Below are 26,117 nucleotides of genomic sequence, written 5' to 3' on the forward strand. Positions count from 1 at the left end.
GGGCGGACTGACAGCAACACTGAAATATTTCTTACTGTATGTCTGGCTCTGGGGTTAAGCCTGTTCTATGCTCTATCTTATTTATTCTAGACAACCTCCTCTGCAGACAAGTCCTCTTATTTCCCACATTTTATAGTTGAAAAAAAAAAGATGAGGTTCCCAGGCATTTTTTCATCCCAAGGTCACACAGCTGGTAGGCAGTATGAAGCCCCGTGGCCTTATACCTGAGACCAAATTGCTCTGTCCTTCTATGGTATCTCAGGAGTCAATGGTAGCATAAAGGGTGTGTGGTTTGGGGGTAAGTGGAGGCCGGCAAGGTGAGGGGACTATGCAGACACACTGGGACCTATGGCAGCAGCTATCTTCCAGGCCGAGCCTGCCACGGGAAGACGACCTCATTGTCTTGAACTGTCTCTTATGTTCTTTTAATGTGCTGATTAAGAAGTTCTTCCTTACAGAGGACTCAGATCTCTCTCGCCTTCTGTAAAGGGCTTGCTCAGCCTTCTGTAGCACCAAGGACATCTAGTACCTCCATCAACATAACTTTCTTCTTTTAATTTTATCTGTGCACTGGACAGGTCATCTGACTTGAATCAATTGCTCAATTGCTTTTATCGAAACAAAACTGATTCTATTATTATCTTTCTTTTCTTTCTTCCCTCTCCCTTCCCATCCTTTATTTTTTTTCTCTCCTGTTTTTTCTTTTCTTTTTTTCTCTCATAGCAATACTATCCTATCCCATTTAATTTTTGGAGGAGGGAGTGCAGGGTATAGAACAAGGGTCTCTCACATGGTAGACAAATGATCTATCACTGAGCTGTGTCTCCGGACATATTCTGCTTTTAAAAGTCAACATTTTAAAATAGTCTTATGAATGTATAAATATATACATACATTACACCTACTCTCAAACATGTCCCCCTATTCATTTAAGTATATGACCAATATGTATTTATTACACAAAATGGGAAAGTACAGTTAAGTTAAACAAATTAAAAAGCAAATATATATTATATATATATTATCTATAATATATACTATATACCCAGAATTCTTAGCTCAAATGAAATATATGCACAATGTGTTTTAACTAGTTCTGGTGTGCAGGGGCCAAAAGCAGTCATATCCTGGGGTCTGATAAAGCACCGATGAAGGATTACTATTTTATGGGCTAAAAGAATTGGTTTAAAGATTTAAGAAGGCAGAGTAAATCATAATGGTACTCCGAGGCAATGAATATGTAGAACCTCTTCAATATTAGAGAAATAGATGTGTAATGCTGCGCACAGGGTGGGGAGGGGGACTGCATCAAGGCAGAAAGCTTGTGGAGATCAGTGCATGCAAACTGGAGGTGAGGCCGGACCCACTGCTTGCTCTCTGTGCCAGTGAACAGGCTCAGGGTTTGTTTGTTTGCTTGTTTTTTCTGAGCCTCAGTCTCTTGGTTTATAAAATAGAGATAGGGAACCTTTGTAATCCACAAGACTTGTTAAGAGCCAACAGATAATAATGTGAAAATACTTTGTAAATCATGAAGAACCAAGAACTTCTCTCTTTTGCTTTCTCTGGTTTTGATGAGATGGGTGTCATGTAACCCAGGTGGCCTGGAACTTCCTGTGTAGCCAAGGATGACTTTGAACTTGTGACCCTTCTGCCTCTACTTCCTGGGGGCCCAATATATACATAAAAACCAAAACAAAAGGACCTCCTTTGAATAATTTCTCATGTTCCGCTAGGTTTCCTATGGCTACCCTATTCGGCTACTGAAAGAGTGACTTCTGGGGTTCCCTCTATATTCGCAGTAAGTGAAGCATCCTTCATCCTATGTGTCTAATTTGTGTTGTTTTGTCTCTAAGAGAGAATAAAATGCTGATTTATTAAACAACTTTTCCCCCAAATGGTCTGGATCATAGAAACTTACTCCAAATCCTTCAGCATATTGACAATGCCCCTTTATTTTATTTTTAAAAAAGATTTTAGTTTAGTTTTGATTATGTGTACATGTGTGTGTGAGAGAGAGAGAGAGAGAGGGTTTGAACACGTGAGTGCAGATACCCACAGAGACCAAAAGAGGGCACTGGATCCCCTGGAACTAGAATATAGGTGGCTGTGAGCTGTCCAGTGTGGGTGCTGGGAACCAAACTCAAGTCCTCTGAAAGAGCAGTGAATGCTCATAACTGCTGAGCCATCTCGCCAGCCAGAATGCCACTAATCGAACACCACCACTGAGTGTAAAGAGTGTGCCCTTAGTTTCCACTCCCCAGGTTTCGGTGTGTCAGCTTCTCTCTCCCCATTCTGTTTCAAAATAAAAAGTCTGCTTTCTTTGAAAATGGCCCTTTCAAAACAGCAAATCAAGATGCAGCCTCACACTGCAGTATCATATACTCCCACAGTCCCAGGAAAGTATCCAAGGCAGGGACAACTTATTTCCTAAAAAGCAGCATGCTGTGATGTCCTGAATTTATTATTTGTTACCTGGGCATTTTGGAGAATAAGCCTTATCTATGTAATTTATGATAATACCTACAGTTTAAAATTGTTATGAATATTGAGTAAGATCTTTTTGTAAACGTTTCTGGTATGTAACCCAGGTGTTTAATAAATGTCAAATCCTTGTCTTCATGCCCACACAATGGCCACACACAGCTTCAAGTTCTTTTCTAAATGGTCGCCCCTCTTGTAGGTTTTGGCCTCTTCATTTGATGATGGCGACTCCTTGTCTCTCAAAACATCTGTAAACACAGCAGTTTACAGCTTGCAAAAGGCTTCTCTCCCCATTATCTTATTTGAGTCTCTTCACCTCAGGGATACAGGCAAGATTATCCATCACTCTGCTAAAGATAAGGGAACAGGAGCTCGGAGATCAGATAGCCTGCTCCATTCCTTGCCTTGGGGGCAAGCTCCTTCCATTTTCTCTTTCTGCAGATTGGGAAGGTAGGTGCTCTTGTAGGGAAGAAGTTTATATATGCACATTTCTAAAGTGTGTGAGCCTGACATTTCCTGGGGGTCACTGGAGCAGCCAAAGCTAAACCATAATGAAGAATGTTTTCAGCCTGCACCAGCCTGGCTTGGCCAGTTGGGAGTGCCGGGTCACTAGAATAAAAAGGGGAACACAGAAGAAAGGTGAATGTCAGGGGCTGGAGGATTGCCAGACAAATGGATATTTTATGGAAACTACCGTGCATGGCAAGTTAAAGCACATTTGTGTCGAGGACTGGCACTTCCACTTGGATGGTGTCAAAATTTGGAGAAGCAGTGAGGGACTAACCAGAGATCACAGGCTGAGCCTCTCCAGTTAGACAAACTTTTTTCAAACCCAACTAAAGGTGTAACTTCTTGGCTACAGTATTCTTGGTCCTTGATTTCTCTCTCTACTAAATGGGGATAACAGCTCCCTGCTGGGCTTGAACGAGAATCTGAGGAGACGAGTGGGGAACTCAAGGAGATGGGTTTGGAGGCTAAGAGGTTTCTGTCTCATACTTAGAACAATTCGTAATCTCTGCACTTTCACTTCCTTAGCTATGAGATAATAGTGACACACTGGTCAAGGGGTGATTGAGCTCAGTGGCAAGTGCCTGCCTAGCACATGCAAGGTTCTCCGTTGACCTCCAACACCACAAAATAAATACAAAGGGGCTCTCAGTCATGGTGAGGATTGAAGGAAATGTAGTTAGAAAAGAAGTAAAGCAAAACCTGACTCCTCTCCTAGAAATCTCTCTCTCTCTCTCTCTCTCTCTCTCTCTCTCTCTCTCTGTGTGTGTGTGTATGTGTGTATGTGTATGTGTGTGTATGTGTATGTGTGTGTATGTGTGTGTATGTGTATGTGTATGTGTGTGTATGTGTATGTGTGTGTATGTGCATGTATGTGTATGTGTGTATGTGTATGTGTGTGTATGTGTGTGTGTGTGTATGTGTGTATGTGTATGTATGTGTGTGTATGTGTATGTGTGTGTATGTGTGTGTGTGTGTGTATGTGTATGTGTGTGTGTGTATGTGTGTGTGTGTATGTGAGTTTAGAGTTGGAGCTGCATTTCACAGCTTCGTTCTCTGCTCTGTTTTGTTCATAGTTGCATGATCCCATGTGTTATCTTACTTCCTAACATGAGGACTGCAGGGCTGGAGAGATGGTTCAGATGGTAAATCGCTTGCTACACAAGCATTAGGACTTGAGTTCTATACTCAGCACTCACATAAAAATGATGGGCGTGGTGGCCTGTGCTTATAATCCCAGTGCTGGAGGGCTGGAGACAGAGGGTCCCTGGGATGTTTGGATAGCCAGTGTAGCAGCCAGGCCACCAGAGATAAAACCACACACACACACACACACACACACACACACACACACACACACACACACAGACAGTATGCAAGAGAGAGAGAGAGAGAGAGAGAGAAATTGAGAAGGGGAAGTGGTCTGAGAATTGAAGCAAGTGCCTCCAGCAAAATGGGGATAATATTGTTAATATTAATATTAAGCTTTGTGAGTTTTAAATAAGATAATAGATGCAAATAACTTAGGATAGCACCTGGTACCTGTAAGTGGTCTATAAATGTTAATTATCATCATCATTGATATGCTTATTTCTCTTGCTGTTTCTGGTGTCTGTGAGGTTTTCAGCTCCCTTCTAGGCAAGAGCCTGGACTGGAGGATAAGGTGAGTGACTCTCAGATCAGGGCTTGCTGAGGTCTCTGTGGGCCTACAGCTCTGAGCTGGTTCCTTCAAGTGACTCCTCACTCCTAGCCTCTGGCCTCCAGGCCTGCCTCTTCAGAGTAGGCCCAGGGGCCTGGGAGGCCCCATTTTGGAACTGGCTTTGCGGTCAGGCAGCTATAATCTGTCCCTGGAGCCACACCAGAGTCTCATTAAAACGTGCCCCATAAATGTTAAAAAATTTACACATAAAAAAATTCCATGCATGAAACTGAAACCGTACGTTTTACAGCCTTAGTTTGAAATCTTGCATAATATATAAAACCTTGGCCTTGCACCGGGGGCCCGTAAATCAGATTTTATAAAACAAAAAGCTTTTACCTTTCAAAGGGGTTTGGGGAACTTGCAAATTTTACAAACTTTACCAAGTGCCAGTCAGAGGCTGCTAGGCCCAGGGAGGGTGTCGGATCTGGAGGCCAGGTTAGAAAGAAGCATGGTGTAGGAACTGTACTATATCCCAGAGGGGTCACCAGGGATTCCTGATTTAACCACCTGAGAATAGAAAGCTGCCCCCGAAATGGATCTGGGGAAGGTCCTAGTCGGGGCTCCAAGGAGATATTGGTTTCATTCTCTTATGTGAAGGCTTTATTGTCACCAGGGAGAGGCGGAGTGTCAGTGGGAGAGGCACAAAATCAGGAGTCAAAGACCAGGGTTCTCTTCTATGGACGTGAGGATCGCTGTGAGTAAAAGGAGATGGGAGTGGACATCTTTCTAAGGTTGGGTTTCTAACCCCAACCTTTTTGTAATTACGTTTTCCTCACAGTAGAGGCGCTGTGGAGCAGCAAGCTTCCAGGATTCCCTCCCTCAGAAATCTCTAACTTGGATCCTCTCTCAGAAATTTGGGGCGGTACTGGGAGAGCTGACTCAGCTGTTTCCATGGAGACTTGTCAGGAAAAGCGGCTCTGGGAGACTGTGAGGAGCACGGGAGGGTGTGACAGGCAAAGAGCTACAGGGAGGGAAGGAAGAACGGGGCTTCCCAAGAGGTGGGAGAAAGCAGGGGAGGGTCAGAGAGGGGCTGGAGGAGGGTGTTCAGAGGGGCAAAGATTTGGGGGAATCCAGTGCCCTCCCGACAATCTCATCTATGAAAGTCAATATTCAAGGGCAAAGGAAAGCTGCCCTCACACACACATATATAAAAAATAAATCTCTCAATTATCTCAGCTCATTTGCTTGGGGTCCCTCATTTTATGTCCCTGCTTGGCTGCGCAGTATATCTGTCCGGAGAAAGAGTTACAGTCCGTTGGGCTACGTGTGCGGGGTTGTAAAAAATACAGATGCCAAATTAACTGGCTGTGGCACTCGGTAGCTGATTGAGCTGGTAATAACGGGATCTGACCTTTTTCTAATTTCTAATTATGTGCATCTCGGCTGTGCTGGCGACATGATTCTTGTCCTAATGATGGCTCCTGTGCTTGGCCTCTGTGTCTCCTCCTTTTGACATAGGGCTAGGAACCAATGGCAAAGGGGACTGTTGGATTTCCCTATCCTACCCTAAACGTTTCAGGCTCCTGACCATGGTGTGTCTTTGACAGCCAGGAGGTAAGCCTGTGGATCTAGAACACGATACCACATTGAGATGAATTTTCAGATGCAAAACATTTTTAAGGGCCAAGTCTATGAGCCATCCAGTTAATTTATCCCAGTCGCATGAGTTGGGTATAGTTAGCTGTATAGATGAGGAAACTGAGCATCAAGGGGTTCGGTCACCAAGGTCCTACCGAGAATAAATACTGACGCAAAGCTCATTACATGTGTGCACGCGTGCAGTTACCCTTTCTCAAGCATATCCTGACTTTTTGAAAGAGCTGTCTCTTTGCTCCATAGCTGCCTGAGGCTAAATTTGAGACTTTCCTTTCCAAATTGCAAAGTCTCCTAATTCCAACTAGCTGAGGAGCAGGGCAGGGCTAAGTTAGCCTGGCCCTCCACCAGCTGGAGGACCAGCACACTGGAATCTTCGAGACTGCAGCCAGGGTTCGATGCCTGCTAGGGAGGGAAAGAGCCAGGGATGAGCAGAGGTAGACTTGGGAGCTTTCACTAATATTCCTTGCAGCCAGTAAGAGCTTCTTCCCCGTCTGAGCCCTGCTCCCACTTTTAAATCATCACCAGACCGCAAACCTCCAGGCCAGTGTGGGTTCTCCAGGTAGCATCCAGTGCAGTTCTTCACAAAGTACTGCACTGGATGCCAATAATAGCGGCAATGTGAGTAATTTTCAGTCCAGAATAATGCCGAAGTCAGCCATCTGCCCTGTAGATGTACTGAATATGTGTGTGTGTGTGCACACGTGTGTACTCATGTATATGTGTACATGTGTGTGTGAGAACATGTACTTTCTTTTATAGTCACTTTTATTTCCCAAACTCTTTTCTTTTGGGGAAGCTAAATTCTGGGCAGAAGAGGCCAGCACTACTATCAATCAGTGTGTCTATGTTGAAGAGCACATTTGCAGAGTTCACATACAGGAAAAACAAACAAACAAACAAACAAAGAAATAGGTAATAATTCCAGGAGACGACTCAGCATGATGAGCAAGCACAGTGGCCTTGCCAACACCCCTCTTCAATAGAAGTCACAGACTAGATGAGGACTTCAGAATCCTATACAACAAGGCAGCCACGAAAGCTAATGATGGCAGTTCCCTTGGAAATATAGAATGTAGATTCACAGGCCCCCTTTGAATCTACAAAATCACAGTCCCACAGTGCAGCCCAGGAATTTGTATTTTACAGGATGTAGTACTGATCTGAGTAGCAAACTATTTGGAGGTATGATCTATTGTGTCCAATAAGAGGGAAGAACCTTTGTTAAATCTAGCAGGACCAGGTCTTTCTCCATATTGACATGCTTGAACATGCCTCTTACCCTTACACATCTGTCTCTTCTGCCAACCACAGTAGCACATAGCCACCAGTTCTCTGTGCAAACTTGGAATAGCTACCTCTGGCAACCTGGCCACTAGAAAAGAGGTTTTCTCCACTTGCTTAAACGGTAAGGTAACAGATGTGCAGACGCTGGTGCCACCAGAGGTACAGGTGGAGAAAACACTGGTAGCAAAGCCCACAACTAGAATCTCAGTTAAAAATACTGGGAATTGTTCTCAACCATAAAACAGTACACATAGTGCCTGTTCAGTGGTGGACACTCACAACTTCTTGTTAAATCAACTAATGAAGGGAACACTTTTAGAATAATATTTGGGATGGGATCACAGGGAGGGAAGACTCGAGCCGGGATGGAGGGTAGGGGATCTTTACCAGATTGTCCAGTTCTGGGTCATCGCTGAAGAAGGGTTTGTGTTCCTGCTCCTGCTGGTGGACAAAGTTCTCGATGTCCACATCAAAGCTGGCGGAGGTGATGCACTCGGAGCCCTGGGTGGCCTGTTCACATTTCTCAAACAGCAGCGTCAGGAGCGGGAAAAGAGGGTGCCTGCGGGGACATCAAGAGCTCACACATGCGCACACAGAGACCAGGCTGCTGGTGGGGCTAACACACCACCTGTTCAGCTGCCCCATCACTTCTTTTCCCAAGGTCCAACTCCCTGAGAATGCCCCCGGTCCCCAGGGTCTGCAAAAGTGGCAGCATTTTTATCTCTGGAATGAAGGACCCACTCCTAGGCTCCCAAAGAGTGCCCACCTTTTTTCCCCCATGGTCAGATAAATGGCAATGGAGAGGTTATAACTTTTCAAAGAGGTCGATGTTCATTTCACACCCAGCATGGGTCTGGGAAGGAAACGTGGGAACTCTCTAGAGAATTCTTGAATGTGAATGTTAGCACTAGGTGACATGCAAGCTAAGATCCATAGCACTGTCTTGGATATGTTCATTATAGAAACACATACACACACACACACACACACACACACGAATATAAAATCTGAAGGCAGCCGAGGGCAACGGATGTGTACAAAGTATACATAAAATACATGAGCCCTCAAACTCACCCACATACGCCCATGTCTGTGGCAGGTTTTTGTCAGATATTCCAGTTGCATTTTCAGCATCTCCCTGCACTTCTACCACCAAATCCTTAGCACAGCTGTAATTAAATTGCTATTTGCATCATTATTTCTCCAGGATAGTCTCTGTGTAACTTATTGTTGTATTCAAGAATCTTGCCATGTGTACTGATAGAAGGCACTTAAAAAATAGCTGGTGACTGAATCAAAGAACTGTGTGTGCATGTGCGTGTGTGTGTGTGTGTGTCTAGATGAGCAGAAATGTTTTACCAAATAGATTTATGGGTCTTAGTATAGAGATCACCACCTCCTGGAAGCTTCCCTGGCTGTATACACACTGTCTCCCAAATCTCTGAGTTTTTGTTTTATCATCTTCCTAAGGACCTAGACTTCAATCAGGAATCAAGCCTATCTACCCACTCCTAAATATCCAGAGTCTGGCAGATGTATGTGAATCTTCACAAACATTTGTCGAACATGGATGTTGCATGTTTGCACACATGAACAAACATCACACTTATTTTTGAAGCACACACTCCTGTGTGTGCCTAGGTTATTGACTCTAGAGTGCAGAGAACTCCAGTTCTCTCCTGTTCTTCCAAGAAAGCATCTGCATCCTCTGGCCTGTCCCCTCTAACTCCTGAGACCACAGCATCTGCTTGTTTATTTTCTATGCAGCATCATTTCATGGGAGAGGAAGAGGATCATGTGCTGGACCTAGCTGTTGGTATTCTGCCACAGGAATGCTCTCACTAGCATCGACCAATGGAACTTTCTGTAGTGGTGCAAATGTTCCGCGTTTGCACCATCCAACACAGGAACCAATAGCCACTTGAGGCCAATGAACACTTGAAATACGGCCAGTGCAACTAAGATGTTGAATCTTTAATTTTATTGAATTTTAATTAATTCAAATTTAAATTGTCACATGTGGCAAATGACCACCATGTTGAAGAACATGAAAAGAATACACATTGCTTCCTCCCCAAATGGATGCACCGAGATCGGAGCTAAGCATCTAGTCAGCACAGTATGTTCAGCACCCATCAGTAGGCTGGGGGAAGCCCTGGCGTCTGTCCTATCCTGAATCCTAAAAATCCTGGGCAGAAGCAGACAGGGAAGGCTTAGCCTCATCCTTCCTGCCTAGGTCTTTCCACTCAAGTGCGAGATGGGCTGGTCCTTGTTTAGAGAACTGATGCACAAACTCCAAGGCCCCAGGGCTATGTACTGGGCTTAGAGTATGCAAGAGAGAGGGCCAATATTTAAGGTGTGTTCTTGTGCATCCCAGAATTGCAAGAAAGCTCTGTTGTACCCAGGAAGGAGCTGACAGGGAAAAACAATGAGCACATTTATCTACCCAGCGGAAGACAAAAAGAACATCAGGTGAAGGGGTTAAACTCCAGTATAAGACTTCATTTGCAGCCTCCAATACTGCAGCATATTATGGTCTAATCTAACCTGATCCCAGTTTAATGCAAGATTCTCCTGGCCCTGAGTGGAATACCAAAGAAAGCCTCAGTGGCTGTAATTTAAGCAGAGCCCTGCAGTGGTTTAGCTGAGGGCCATGAAAGGCAAATTCCAGACGGCGTTATGAATTATTGCGCCTTATGAACCTTCCTACTCTCAACAGATGCCTGCTGCCATTTAAACAGCCACTAGATCAATTAGGAATGAAAGGCACAAATCGACTCTGTACAAGGGCACTAAATTACCAGGAACTAATAATCCGAAGCATCGTGCCAGGTGGTGGGGGTGCAGCCTATGCCCCAGCCCACAGCAGCCTCTCGGTCACTGCACATTCCTTCTTCCCTGGCTAGAGGGATTGGGGTGGGGGGGTGACAGATGCTAACCAAATAGAGAGGTGGGGGATGTGGGGGAGGGGTGTAGACTGGAGTTGAGTGCAGGCTCTCCACAGAGCAAGTGTTTGTCCTATGCCAGCATGTTTGTTTCACTGTGTGTGCATGGGATGCTGTGTTCATACAGTACATATGCACATGGGGCTGTGTACATGCAACTGGGGACTGGGTTTTGTATGCCACACGCCTAGTGTATGCTTTACCTGTATGTAGTGTATGTGCAGAGTTGTGTTTTCTGTGTGCCCAGCATGAGTGACATATGGGGCAGGTAGGTGGGGCCTGTTGGGATTCAACGCTCCAGCTACAAGCATAGAGAGGGGAAGAGATTTCCTCTGATCCTACTCTTGCCCCTGCAGGGAGGAGCAAGCAGCTTTTCTTAGAATGGTCAAGGAGGGCCTCTCTGAAGAGGTGACATAAGCTTGGAATGATGAGGGGGCAGCTATGCAAAAAGCTGAGGAGAGGTGTTCCCAGCAGGAGCAGGGAAAGCAAGGCACTCTGAGGCGGCTGACACAGCCACCTGTGATAGCGTGAGGGGGACCAGGAGAGGAGTGGAAAAGATGTGGCCAACAGTAGCAGAAGTCAGGCTATGACGTCTTAGTGGGCACAGGAAAGTGCCACAGAGCAAGGTTTGCAGGGGTGGCGGTGGGGCATAAGGTGGCAGCGTTAAACACATTGGGGAACTACATCCCCTCTTCTGCAGAGCCATTGTATGGATCTGTATTACAAACCTTCCACTTGAAGGTGTCAGGTCTCCTTAGAATGGATGTAGGGGGGAAATCTGGGGCTTTTTTGTTTCATTTGAGAGTATTTTCTTTCCATCTTTCACTACATTTATTTATTTATCTATTGCAGTGTGCATTATTATTTATTTATGGGGGTGTGCGTTGTTTATACATTTATTTACTTATCTATCATTGGGCGTGTGTACTATATTTATTTGTTTGTTCACTGGAGGTGTGCACTTGCCACACTGCACATATTGGAGGTCAGGGGACAACTTGCAAGAACTAACTCCCTCCATCTACCTTGTGAAACCCTGGGGATTGAACTCGGGTTGCCAGGCTTGGCAGTAAATGCCTTAACTCACTGATCCATCCTACAGTTTGGGATATTTTCTATGCTTTTTGTGTTGGCTATGGTCCAGGGTAGATTCCATGGGACTGTGCCAGGCTCCTGCTTCCCTCATGGGCTGAGCACTGGGCAGCTGAGCAACACTGTCAACACCTCCCTTCTCTTATTCCCCCCCTCCACAGGTTCCTGTGACTGCCTCATCCCACTGACACAGGAATCCATCCTTGGGAGCCCTGCCAGGCCAGTGGGCTATGTGTGGATCCCATGCATTACCCTGCAGATCACTCAGTGAAGTAGTCTCCTATTGGCATGGGGACAGCTAAGGACTGCATTGAACCTCTAAAAGAGGTTCAAGGAGCCAGTGATCCTGATAGGTTCCAGGGCTGCAGCCACAGCCTTGGGCTTTTAAGGCTGTCCCCAGAGCAGTTGCAGATCTCCCTTCTGCATTCACATGCCTAATGCTTGACCCCTATTTCCTAAGCCACCCTTCCTGATCCCTGCAAAAGTGGGGAAGAAGCCATAGCTCCCCATTGGGCCCCATTGAGGACTCTTCAGCAGCTTCTGCTTCAGGCTTAAATATGGAAGGGTCCATGGAAATGGCTCCAGGGATGGAGTAGGGGAAAGAACTTCACACACACACACACACACACACACACACACACACACACACACACAGAGAGAGAGAGAGGGGGGGGAGAGAGAGAGAGAGAGAGAGAGAGAGAGAGAGAGAGAGAGAGAGAGAGAGATGGCAGTTTTAAATCAAGTGGCCTCAAACTGTACATGAGCTTGGTTTCCAGCATGTCATTTTGTCCAGCTAGAATATTTGCTTTTTAGTGCTGTTGACCCAACTTAGGTTCCCATGCATAAGCAGACAAGTGCTTCACTAGTGAACTACATGCCCAGCTCAAAAACATGGGTTTTAAGGAGCCCTTCTCCCTGCTGTCCAGGTCCATTTGTCTGTGGATCAACACCCTTCAGAAGCTTAAAGCAGAAATCTGGGAACTTAGTCCCCAGGGCCAGGAGACGAACAAGATTTGAGAGACAGTCATTAGACTTTATTTCCAGAGGGCAGAGGACATTTGACCTCCACAGAAACTCACCTTCTCCCTCCTCATCCCTTCCCAACTCTGCTCCCCACAGGGAGCCTCCCTCCTGACCGCACCTCCCCCTCCCCACCACCCCAATCTCTCTTAAGCCTTTCAAAATTTGGAGGAAATAAATCTCGCCGCACTAATTCAGTGAGAGTTTGAGCCTCGTCAGTGCAGAACAAATAAAAGGAGTGAACTGGCATGACATTTTACTGCAGAAGAGAGGTCGTTTCCAGCCACTAATAAAAAGGATTTGACACAGACTAATAAAGAGAAATGAATTTCTCTAATGGCCTAATTTAGCACATTCAGCAGTGTGCCTCCGCCTGGGTGCTGAGAGCTCGGACAGAGGCAGGAGGGCGGGAGAGACAAGGCTAGTCTCCTGGAGAGGGGGAAAGGGGATGGTTTCAAATAACGTTTTATTATTCCTTTTCTCTTTTTGGAGCGCCCCCCGGCCCACCCCCACCCTCATCACCTCTCCCCGGGAGCATCCGAACTAAAACCAACCTCAAGGTATGCAGCTCCTGTTAACGATCCAAAGAAATAAAGAAACCCTCTCCACAGAATTGAAGCCTTGTGCTAGCTTAAGAAGGTGATTAAACCGGATGTGTTGATTTCTACAGGGGTTTAAGTCATCGTTTGGTTTAATTACTTCTGACACTTCTGCCTCCGTGTTTTCTACATCACCCAAATAGGCTGGCCAAGAGTGACTAGTGTGTGGCTAACTGGGTGAGACTGCGCCTCCCAGGGGAAGCAGATGGATCAGACTTGGACAGGACACCAGCTGAAGCCCTTCACAGATGGCCCCACCACACCCCCAGCAACCAAAAGCCTCAAACCCTAGGTTTCAGATGCCCCCTTTGCCAAGGTCATGAGACTTTTTTCAGGGCTAGAGGTTGGTTCCTCTACTTCACTGAGGTGTCTGAGAGCCTGCAAGAGTCCACTAAGCTCTTTTTTTTTAGTTTTTCGAGACAGGGTTTCTCTGGTTAGCCCTGGCTGTCCTGAAACTCACTCTGTAGACCAGGCTGGCCTCAAACTCAGAAATCTGCCTGCCTCTGCCTCCCAAGTGCTGGGATTAAAGGTGTGCGCCACCACTGTCTGGCACTAAGGTCTCTTCCTTCCCCCACTTCAAGTCAGGTTCTTAGCAAAGATCGGGCTGATCAGTTTCCTTAAAGTTTGCAAAGACTGGAGCAGAGAACACAGCTTTCCTGGCAGTCTGTACACTTCAGTCTGACTTGATGCTCCCCTCTGTGGCTGCAGCACATGTCTCTTTATGGAAAGGATTCAGGAAAAGACAGTTGGGTCCATTCCCGGTTCCCTTTCTTCCTCCGTAGACAACTTGGCTGTGCTGTTTCTTTTGTTTTTAATTAAAATCTTTTTTTTTTTTTCCTACTTAGGGGAAGAGTAGAAACAGGATGGGAAAGAATGCAAACAGCTTCAGAGAGGCTGGGATACGAACATGAAGAGCAACAGTGCTGACACTGAATAGACACACAGTCAGAAACAGGGGCCACAGCAGATTGAGTGGGGCCAAGGGATGGTCCCAGGCTTGGGACATCACTATCAGTGCTCTGTGGGATAAATCCTGTGACTCACAGTCAAGCCTCTGTCCCTTCTGAGTGTCTCAGCCCTATCTTTCCTTGTGACCTTGGCCAGGCTACAGACCTCCTGATGGGTCCAGCCAAGTATGTGCCCACCTGACCAGGCTGTCCACCTCCTCCCATCCACCCCCACGAACATCCATGGAGCCTCCAGACTGCCCTAGCACCCTTGCTCGGCAAGACACATCCTGCTGAGGTGTGGGCAGAGAGAGCCCAGGCTCAGTGCCCACTCCACACAGAACCCTGGGTTCTCTCCAAAGGGGACAGGGTAGTGAGAGCCCTTCCTAGATGGGACAGGATGATGACCAGAGGGTGGAGTGGATAATATGTGATAGAGATTTCTGGGTGGAAACAATGTAGCATGACCAAAGTCACAGACAGGGTCAGCCTACTCCAGAAGATACTAAATCTGTTGGCCAGAGGGCTTACTGGGATGGAACAGTAAGGGTGGGGCCGGCATTGAAGCTACGGCTTACCCTTACTGACACACATGGTTGCCAGAGGCACGCACATGGTGTGCCGTCCGGGAAACTCTACCAGGGGGTGGCATTGTGATACTTTATTGCTAGTATCCCAGGCCAGAGATCATTGGGATCACAGAGACGATATCCCAGAAGGCACTGCTCCAGGCTTTGACTCTTCACTGGGCTCCAGTGACTTCTTGCACCTAAGCTCCCTGTTCCTGCACTCCTCCTAGCGCTTCTAATGATTGGCAGAACCCAACTCCACACACTGTCTCTCCTGTGAAAGCACTCGATGAATTTCTCTATCGATTGTCTAGCTCCTTCATAGTCGTCACAGTAGGAAGCAGGGGAAGTTGGAACAAATACAGACTTTGGAGACAGTGGTATGATATTTGGGCAGGTTATAGAATGTCTTGAGCCTTGGTTTCTACTTTTATATAGCAGAGATAATTCCTCCTATACAGAGTGAATTGAAGAAAGTCTTTGACACCCAGTAAACTATCAATTAATACTCATTTATATCTCCCATCCCCTGAAGGTATATAGACTCCTTTATGCAAAGCAACAATGAAACCATCCACTTCCATACATTTGTCTCCCCTGTCTGCTGACTCATTTGGCTGGAAAATGAGCCTATGTACTAATTTCAATAGAGACTCAGAAAGAGAGGGGAGAGAGATGCCTTGTTATTTTCAGAATGCAAAACCAACTTCCTTCCTTCCTTTCTTCCTTCCTTCCTTCCTTCCTTCCTTCCTTCCTTCCTTCCTTCCTTCCTTTTCTTCCTTCCTCCCTCTTTTGAATGCACACATGGAGGACAGAGATGGACTTCCTCTGTTTTTGACACACAGTCTTTTGCTGAGCTTAGCACTCACTGTTTCAGCTAGGATGGCTGGCCAGCAAGCTCAGAGACCTGCCAGTCACTGTACCCTCGCCCAGTGCTGGTGTTACAGTCACGCACGGACACACCAACTTTCACATGGGTTCTGAGCAGCTGAACTCAGGTTCTCGGGCTTGAGCGTCAGACACTTTACCCCACTGTGCCATCTCTCCAGCCCAACATCATGCTCTCAATGTCCAATGGCTCCTTTCTAGTTTTGTGAGGGAAAACTATAAGCAAGTCACATGACACAGGGACACAGTGTTTTCTGCTGTCCCTCTGATTGCCGTTTCAATAGCTTCTTGGCCATGCTGTCTGCTCTCTATGTCACTTCTGAGTCACTGAGACAAGGTTTTGTTATGAGTCCCAGGCTAACTTTGAACTTATGATGTAGCTCAGGCCTCAAACTCTAGTATATTCACGTCTTAGTCCCCTGAATGCTGGGGTTAAAGTCATGAGCCACCAGGCCCAGCCAACGCTCCTTAATAATAATAATAATAGTTATTATTATTATTATTATTACCATCAATAAAAATTCCTTATTTCCCTATGACATTGAATTCTTCCTACTAATCACAGCTGTTGTACACAGAACCATCTCCCTTACAACATACTAAACAACTGCTGTCTGTGACCTGATAACTTTCTAAATTCCCAGTGAATGTAGAAACCGAGAGGAGTACTAGCAGGGGATCAATAAAGCTCTGACCACTGATGAATGGGAAGGCTCAAATGAGGCAAGCCATGTAACTACAGCAATGAGGTTTCTGAGGCAAGAGCCTGAAGTTCTTTCTGGCTTAGAATCTGTCGTTACTGGGCAAGCTAGAGTCAGATTTAGCTATCCGACAGCTTGTGGACATGGTTGCTGTAAAAGGACCCGCTTCTGCTGCAGTATGTGGGTGGGTGGGGTGGAAGGTCTTGGGGTGGGGTGTGAAAAAAGGTGCGTGTTCAGCCTCTCCTTCTCCCCACTTCAACAGCACCAGATGGAGAGAGCGGAGCAGGGTGGGGAGAAGAGCCAGAAGCCCCTGGTTGGATGTATTTTTACTTCAGGTGTGACGCTGAAAGCAAGCAGGATTATTTTTAGTCTTGCCCAGTGGGCGGTATGCTCGCCTGGGTTGCCTTGGAGAGGACTTTTTCTTGTTACTAAATCGGAGCTGCATCTGTTAGGGTTCCTGGGCTGCAACCTAACTCTCTTCCTCCAGGTGGGTGGGACAGTGAGTGTGGGACCCAGGCATGTCAGAGTCTTCTCTGTATCCCTCTGTCTATATGCACATTTGTGTACATGCACGCACACACACACACACACACACACACACACACACATACACGCACACACAGAGAAAGAGAGAAAGAGAGAGACAGGAAGACAGACAGAGACAGACAGAGAAAGAGAAACAGAAAGAGAGAGAGACAAAGAGAAAGAGAGAGAGACAGAGAGAGAGCCTGGCACATCAAAAAACAAAATCAATATGTAATCTCAACAATGTGGATGCTAAGTCTAGTCTACAAGAGCAAAAATCTAAAAACCTCTCCCATGAGACTCCTGCCCAGCCCCATGGTGAAAAGCAGTGGTAACAAGCACAGGAAAGAACCAGCTTTCCCTGAAATTAGGCAGCTAAGGAGAGGCAGAGGCAGTCCAAGCTTTTATCCTGGTCACCTGAAATCCAGCCAGTTCACAAACAGGTCACACTGCAGCAGATTACCGGGTTAGGGGAGGAGAAGGGGTCTCCATCCACTTTGCCTTGGTCACTGGCAGGGACTGAACCTCACCCACACGTATTTGGTGGCACTTGTTGGGTTATAAGACGCTCTTATAAAATACTTACTGCAATCTACCCTGTGCACTTAACACACCCAATTCGACTAAATAGCAACCTGATATGCTGGTTGAATGATTTTACCAAACAAACAAATGATTTGAAACGTAAACTTGGATGTCTAAACTCCGAATAATGAACTCTTCCATCTCTCCCATGTGGAATTTTGGATTTTTTTTTTACATTCATTTATTTAGGTGTGTGGGTGGGTGGGTGCACATGGGGAGGTAAAAGGACAGCTTGGAGGTTTTGTTCTCTCTTTCTACCATGTGGGTTCTGGAGATCAAACTCAAGTCATCAGGCTTGGCAGCAAGCCCCTTTACCTGCAGAGCGATCTCACTGGCTAATTTGAATCACTTTGTCCCCCTCTTTCTGTCACAGTCCTCGAGTCTTGGGGTCAAAAGCCAAGCTACCCCGAGTATCCTAAATCATCAAGACTTTTGCCAAGACAGGAAATCTTTGTTTTATCAGATAGGCGTCTAGAAGTACATCTGCTAACAACATTTCTGTGTGGGAACAAGGGTTCATCCACATTGTTGAGATATCATGTTGATGTTGTTTTTTGATGTGCCAGGCACACTCTCTCTTTTTCTCTCTCCATTTCTCTTTGGATGTCTACTCTATAGGGTAGAAAACCCTTTCCAAAGAGGGTCAGTGATTTTGCCCAGTGATAGAGTTAGAAGCCCAAAGCCTTAGTCTATGTTCTTTCCACATGACTATGAAAATGAACCAATGTCTAAGAAATGCAGAGTGCTGCTAGTTAATGGAGGAGTGGGTTGGGTTGGCTGACTGGTAAGAAGCCTTTGGAGACAGAAGTCCTAAAGCCCCAGGATGCTCTTCTCCCACTCCACTCACCTCATCTGCACTACTAGGGAGACCCAGTACTGACGACTTTGTAAGGAGGGACAATGGAGTATGCATCTCAGTTGTAGACTCTTGTCATTGAGGTCTCCGTGTACCAAGCAGTGCATAACCTTGTGAGGATACGTTTTTGGGCTTCTAGATTCCTGGATCTCTTATCAGTAAGTTATGACCAGGTGGGGTGTGAACACAGTCTCTGGACAATGCAGCTCTACCTAGACTAGGACTGATTGGTGGAAACACAGCATTTGCCACCTCTGGGCATACATACTGCTCTAGAACAAGGTAGCTGCAATCCCCTGGCCTTCCAATAACCTGTGGAAAAGCTAAGCTTGAGCCGAGAGCCTTCAGATGCCAGTGGCAAGGGGATAGAGTGTGCTCTCCTTGGAACTAGAGAAACAAGAGTATGATATCACTTCTCAGATAATGGCCCCAGTAGGCTGGAACCCTTGGTGGCGGCCGTTAGCTAAGATGTTACTTCCCATGCCAGCAGATCCAGCTGCTCCCGAGAGCATGCAATGGTCACTAAAGTTTCTAGTTCACAAAGCCTTGCCAAGGACACAGCCTGGAACATCTGTTCCCTGTATCTAATACTTCAGAAGCCTTGGCCCAGAGCTCTGGTCCCAATTCTTCCTTGGAATGTCTCCATCTCTCTCATGCTATCCTCAGGCCACCTTACCCAACACATTCCGTAAGTGACCAAGTATAGTGCCAGTGAAGACAAAGAGTAAAGCCCTAGGGTCACTTACTTGTAGCCAGAACACTCTTTGGTCACAGGGTGGACAAATTCCCTCAGTGACGCATAGTTAGGAAGTGGCAGTTCCCAGGGTGCTGGCCAGGAAGCTGCTGCAGAGGACAGTCACAACAGTACCCCTGCCACTTGTCTAGCCTGATCCTAGGGACACTGACTTCCTAGCATCTCTCAGCCTAGCCCCTAAAAGGGCAACTTTACTGCCACTCTCTCAGGGTTTGCCTCCCTTGGGAAAATTTGACTCTCCCACACAGGGCAGATGCCTTAAGTCAGATATTTGGATACTTTTTTAGATCCCTTATTATGTGCCAAATATATATTTCAGTTACTCTTTATGTCCATTTCCTTCTCCCCCTCTCCCTCCCCCTCCCCCTGCCCTGCCTGCACATTTCTTCATTGAGCAATGCCTTCAGGACTTAATATAATGCTCTACATGCACACAGTACACTGAATAAATGCTTCGTTGAGTAGCACTGTGAAAACCACTTGGTTAGGAGCTCGCTCCCATCACCAGAGCCCTGCCCTTTGCTCCTTAGACCTGATGACCCTGCTTGCTTCAATTTCCCAAAACGTTCAACAGCAGCTGACACCCACAGAGAATGCTTACCATCAGCCAGGTGTGCACATGTGGTGTGTGCCTGCACACGTGTGTGGGAGCATACTTGCCCATGCAGAAGAGAGCCAGAGGTTAATGTCAGATGTCTTCTGCTTTCATTCCCACCTTATTTTTGAGATGGGTGCTTGCCCAAACACCCCCATCACTGCCATTACAAATAAGCACTTGCCCTGCCCTGTTTTGTTTGTTTTTAGAGATCCAAACTCAGATATCCATGTTCCAGCTGCAAGCACTTGAGCCTCTCCCCAGCACCTGCCCCCACCCAGGTTCTTTACTAAGCCTTTGCCTGTGCAATCTAATCCTCTAGGCAGTCCTGATGAAGATACAGTGTTACGCTCACTCACATTTAGAGAGGAGGAAGCTGGGACATAGAAACACTGAGTGCCCAGTTGCGGAGCCAGCGCGTGTACTATGCAGCTGCCAAGGCTGCTATCCTAATTCCGAGACCTACATCACTGAGTGTTTCAGACTGAGTAGGCCAAAGCCACACAAGATGGGCCTATGCTTAAGACCTCCAGGCCACTCAACACACTGCTGTAGGCACTGGGCATTACCTAATGTTATGTAACTTTATCCTGGGTATTAGTGTTTTCTTTTCTACAGTTGAGAAAATGGAGGCTCTGAGAGATTAACTCGCCCAAGGTGACAAAGTTAGTTATCACCACGTCTATTTCTAGAACATTATTCTACTTCCCCTGCCTAGCATGGGTTGCTAAGCTGAATTTGCACCTCCAGCTAAAAGGACTGTCGGGATCAAGCCTCAGGATTCTGTGACCTTCAAGATGCTCTCCTGGGAGTGATCTGACCGATACTCAGATACTTGCTGTCCTGTTTCCTCCCTTCCCCCACAGGTATGGATTTGAGAGGAACCCAGTCTGGATGCAACGGGAATGGGTGTAATATACATAGCACTTTAGGAATTCACCTTGGTTTGTTGAGTGACAGTTGGACTTAGTATGAGATCTCAGGGGGTGGGACACACCAGTGTTGAGGCTCTCTGCTGAGTAGTTCATGGGAACTGGGGGACTGGTTTAAGTCTTCGGTGTGCAGTATGCAAAAAACACCAAGAAAACAGTGGGGGAAAGGGTTTAAAGCAGGGCTTCTGGAATTGCCATAAAGGAGTTCTCTCACTGGTAAGCCAGCAAAGGTTCCTGGACCAGGGCGGATGCTGAGAGTGAGCTTGCGCAAGCAGAGAGAAACAGTACTGAGTAGAATCCCCAAAGCAGAAAACTCTTGGCCTTGGCATTCAGGTGTGGAGCACCATGGCGCTTACACACGTATCCAGCTCTTACTCCACCCTCAGCACTTTCTGAAGTATTTAAGTCATTAAAGAGAGAACATTTCAAGTTAAGATCCCAGAGTTAGACCCGAAGGGACAGACCGGGGAGAGGATGAGCAAGGCCATTGAAAGCTAATGAATCTGCACACAGGATCATCTCCCTCCCTCTATCAGCAATAGAGACTGTGTGCCTGTGACATGGATCTTCGAATTTGGATTGTACTGAGTCCTGTCTGTGTATTTCTTTCCAATTCTTCAGTAGCAGTTTTGAGTGGGTCATGGAAGGTACATTTACAAAACAGAAATTGGCAAATGTTATGAACCATGCTCCTCGATTGTTCCATCCCCTACCAATTGCCAGCATCTCAAACTAGGGCCACAGTGTATTTATGGGGTACTGTCTAACCTATTTAATTAATCCCCTCGACAAGCAATTCAACACCCTCTTTTTTTGTTGTTTGTTTGTTTTGTTTGTTTGTTTTTTGATTTTCGAAATAGGGTTTCTCTGTGTAGCCCTGGCTGTCCTGGAACTCACTTTGTAGACCAGGGTGGCCTCAAACTCAGAAATCTGCCTGTCTCTGCCTCCCAAGTGCTGGGATTAATGGCGTGCACCACCATTGCCTGTCTCAGCACCCTCTTTGCCTATGCTGCTAAGGCTGACTTGTGTAACTTGCTGAGGACAGAGCAATGAGCAGGATAGACAGAAACCCAACTCTGTCCCCATGGAGTTAACAGTCCAGCGAGTGGAAGGCACAGAAATGTTAATCCAGGTGTTAATCCAATTAATTTATCGAGTAATGGAGTAATGGCACAAAGAAATACGGTTAGAGATCCTCCACCCGATTCTGCAGCTGACCCCTAGTGCTTTTTAATGGGGAAGCAAAGCATAGTTGGTTTTACTATTTTTTGGCTATTCAGACCTCCAGCCCACATTTCTTTATCGTAGGTAACTTCAGCACCAACAGAGGGGGGGGGGTCAGAACTCTCAGAGAGGTTCTTGCAGTCATAGGAGAGACAGCCAGTACCTTAGCTGAGCATGCTCTGCAAAGTCACTCTCCCTCCCCCACTCGCCCTCCTCCCCACCTCGCACCTGGCCAGCCTAGCTCCCTGCCACTCTTCTGCTCCCCAGGACATCACGGTTTCCATGGGAACCCACACACTTCAAAGGGGAATGAAGGAGTCTGGAGGGGGAGGAAGGGGAGTGAAAGCTGGATTAACCTCACCCTCTTGGCCCCATCTCAGCTCTGCATCCTAATCCCTCGGTCTCTAACTGCACCTGACACCTGACCACTGTTCAGCAGCGTGGCAGGTGGGGTGTGGCAGTCCAAGTTACATCTGAACTTCCCTGGAAGGAAACAGCAGAGTTGAGGTGGGGGCTGAGAAAAGTGAGGACCATCCAAACCTAAACCTCCTACTCCACAGGCCTCCCCTCCTCCGATCCCCTCTCATCATTGCTCCTGGGCCACAAACACAATTACGCGGGATGTGCATCCAATCATGGGATCTGCTTGGATTAGACTGAAATCATTAATCTGAGCCGGAGCTCCTGGTTGCTTTGCTGATTAGCCCAGATGATGCACCGGTATGATCCAATTAAAGATGGGCTCTGCTCGTCCCTTCCCCCAGCTTCCAGATCAGAAGGGAACCAATACATTTCATTAACACGTCCTTATACACAAATAAAACCTTAGGGGCACTGGCAGGCTTTGTCATACTGTCCCTCTGCCTGCCGGCAGGGCAGGGGTGGGGGGAGCTTCCCCCATCTTTTCCCATCTATAGTCCTGGAAGGGGCCACCGGGAAGACTTCCAAAAAAGTAGTGCTGGGCACTAATATGAATGGAAGGGTCTTGTTACATTTATTGACATAGAATGTGGACTCCCTAATGTGCTTTGGAACAACCAAACTGCCCAAGGCAGGCAAATCTAATTAAAATGACTGACCCTACAGGAGACTGGGTGTCCAAGCAATGGCTGCAGAGAGGGCTGCTGATACTAATAGGAGAGGTGTGAATATAGGAGATAACTCTGGGGGCTCTGGGCCTAGAGGCAGTAGGGCCAGAGAGCTAGGCAATGGTATAAGCGTTAGCTCCAACCTAGCTGCAAGGAGCCACACAGCCATGTTTGCCTAGGAGTCTCTGTATTGGGTCAGATGGTCACAAGTCCGCCTTGGGCAAGTGCTTTTGTTGGGTTATCCCAGGGGAAGATAGGGGATGAGCTGGAAGAAGCATTAATTAAAGGACTATCTGAGTCATACTTCACACGACACGGTGGACAGGACTCATGGGTCACCCCTCCTGTGGACTGGTCTCGTGCGTCAACTCTCCTAAAGCTTGGCTTGGGTACAGCATGAGCCTGGCATCCTGGGAAGGATGCTGGAGCCCAGGAATCTTGCTGTGATGGTCTTTTGGAGTGCAGCTCTGCTTTACATCAGCCACGGTGCCAGGGGTTTACATAGGCTGCTTCATTAACCCCTCTTAAATATGCTTCCTGAGTCTATCATAAACCTTCAGGCTCAGTGAGAGGGAGGATCCCGCTTGCATTTCCAGAAACTTTATTTCTAGCAGATACCATGACTGGATGCACAGTGGTGATTGTGTTTGTGGCCTAGGGGCAATAATGAGAGAGGTCAGAGGAAGGAGGACCGGTGAGGTGGGAACTGGGGGTTTGTATAAATTTGCTCAGTCTTCTCAGCCCTCCACCTTAAGCACCATGCTTTCTCCCAAAGAGCATCCTTTTTAAAAATTGTACTGTTGTCTGTGTATGAGTGTTTTGCCTGAATGCATGCTTGTGTATCACAAAGCCAGAAGAGGGCATTGGATCAACTGGAACTGGAGTTAAAGACTGTTGTGAGCTGTCATGTGGGTGCTGGGAATCAAACCCGCATCCTCTGGCAGAGCAGTCAGTTCTTTGAACTCTCTAGGCCCAAAGATCGTCTTAATGAAAGGCACCCTCTGTGATCTATGCTCACCACACCCACCACCCCTAAGGGTCTGAAGAGATGCCTGAGAACACCCTTTAACGTGCATATGAGTCACCCAGGACCGTGTGAATTTCATATATAGAATCCGGAGGTTGGACTTCAAGATGTTGCCTTTCTTATCAGCTCTAATCTAGTCCTACGATGTGATGCTGCTGGCCCGTGGACCACATGTGGAATAGTAGTTGTCTAGTCAGGCAGTGGTGGTGCACGCCTGTAATCCCAACACTTGGGAGGCAGAGGCAGGCGGGTTTTTGAGTTCAAGGCCAGCCTGGTCTACAGAGTGACTTCCAGGACAGCCAGGGCTATACAAAGAAACCCTGAATCGAAACAACAACAACAACAACAACAACAACAACAACAACAAAACCTAGTATTTGTCTAAATTGAACACTATGAGCCATCAGGCCATGAGGGTAGCTTGCAGAGGTCATTTTCTTTCCTCTCCCTTCTCAAGCTGCTCACAGAGGCTCACACTTACATGAGGTATCCAGGCTCATTTATAGGCAGCTGTGTAATCACTCTTTCCAGACCAAGCTGCTCTGGCTACTACCTGATCCTATAACACAGCAATTTCTGTTTTACCTCAAAGGGCTAGCCTGCCTTCTTCTCCACATGGTGGAGTCCCTTGCTCAGCCAGTAAGACCAGGCACAAACACTGCCTCCAAAAGGAAACCTGCCCATTTCTCTGAGTACACAGTGGTGCCTTCTTATTTGCATATCTATTGGTACCTGGTGTGACAAGTACTGGTGTTTACCTTCCTACCCTACTCTCTCTCTCTCTCTCTCTCTCTCTCTTTCTCTCTCTCTCTCTCTCACACACACACACACACTCTCTCTCTCTCTCTCTCTTTTGTTTTTTGTTTTTTGTTTTTTGAGACAGGGTTTCTCTGTCCTGGAAATCACTCTGTAGACCAGGCTGGCCTCAAACTCAGAGATTTGCCTGCCTCTGTCTCCCAGGTGCTGGGATTAAAGACATGCACCACCACTGCCCAGCCCTACCTGACTCTTTCCCAGGAGTCTAACACAGTGCCTGAAATATTAATAGTAATGACCCTATAGGAGAGTATGAGGGAGGAAGGAAAGGACACTGAGGGAGGCTAGTTTGCCCTCCCTGGGAGTTATCAATGGCAGTTACTGTGAACAGATTCCAGAGTTCTTTGGGCAGAGCCCTGCATTCACAGGCAGCTGGGCCTGGCTTATTCTTTGCACAGGGGAGGACCGGGTACTGTTTTATTTTTCTGCAGGGCTTAGGTGTTGGCATTAGAGGCAATCAGCTTATCTGAGTAACTAAAAATAATGCTGAGGATAATGATAATAACATCACTAATTACCACCATTACCATATAGGTATTGTCTTTGGGGTGTGGGGGAAGGAAGGAATCAGTCTTCCTATTCATTTGTCTTCCTGTTCGCCTGTCTTGGGCGCATTATTCCCCGTTATGGGAATTAGCTGTGCCATATACTTTTCCCAGGTATGATGTTACACTTGCTGATGCATGGGAACATGGGAACTTGAACGGGTGAATGTGAGCCAGAGTCCAGCCTCAACACCAAGTGAAGACTTGGGCCTCTTTTCTTTGTACTGTGGGATCCTCATGAACAAATAACTAACAATTTCATTTAGGTCTGTTTTGAGATACCTACAACTTCTTCCCAACCACACACACAAGAACCAGAGTTCTTTAAAGCTGATGGGTATTTCCCGAGCTTCACCACCTTCTCCTTCAGGATGCTGCCCCTGGCTATATGGCGCAGGCAGAATGAGATGACGGGGGGGGGGGGGGGGGGGGTGCAGAGCAGCCTGTTCTCAACAAACTCACTTTGGAGAAGTACCAGGACCCACACAATCACACACAACACCTCTTGCTAAGAGCATGAATCAGAGTGTAGCCTAAGGAACAGCTGGGGCCAAGTTTACCTGGAGCAATGACAAAGATAATTCACACCCCTCTTCCTGTTGATTGACCAACTGATTCAACCTGTCTGAGCCTGCAGCCTAGGACTGTGTGTTTTAATAAGCTCTTCCTGTTTGCATGCACACACAGTTTAGTGACTATCAAGTTGTAGATGGGACAGCCAGATGACTAGTAAGCTTGCTGGAACGAAGGCAATGAGAAACGGGGCAGGGAGAGGGTTTGGTTGGCTGAACTGAGGGTTTCTGACATTCATTAGGGCCCACCTTCCCACTTGAGATGGG

At 46.8% G+C, this 26,117-nt stretch overlaps 1 protein-coding gene across 8 annotated transcripts in view; it reads right to left on the reverse strand.

Annotated features, from left to right (window-relative positions):
* Positions 1–26,117, reverse strand: part of Pknox2 (Pbx/knotted 1 homeobox 2) — a 256,364-nt gene that overhangs the window by 37,385 nt on the left and 192,862 nt on the right. For all 8 annotated transcript variants that reach the window (NM_148950.3, NM_001029838.2, XM_030244164.1 and 5 more), the window contains one exon: positions 7,958–8,129. In NM_148950.3, the coding sequence (NP_683752.2) occupies positions 7,958–8,129 (172 nt within the window). The remainder of the gene's footprint in view (positions 1–7,957; positions 8,130–26,117) is intronic.

The sequence above is a fragment of the Mus musculus genome, chromosome 9 (assembly GCF_000001635.26).
Source record: "Mus musculus strain C57BL/6J chromosome 9, GRCm38.p6 C57BL/6J".
Classification (NCBI taxonomy): domain Eukaryota; kingdom Metazoa; phylum Chordata; class Mammalia; order Rodentia; family Muridae; genus Mus; species Mus musculus.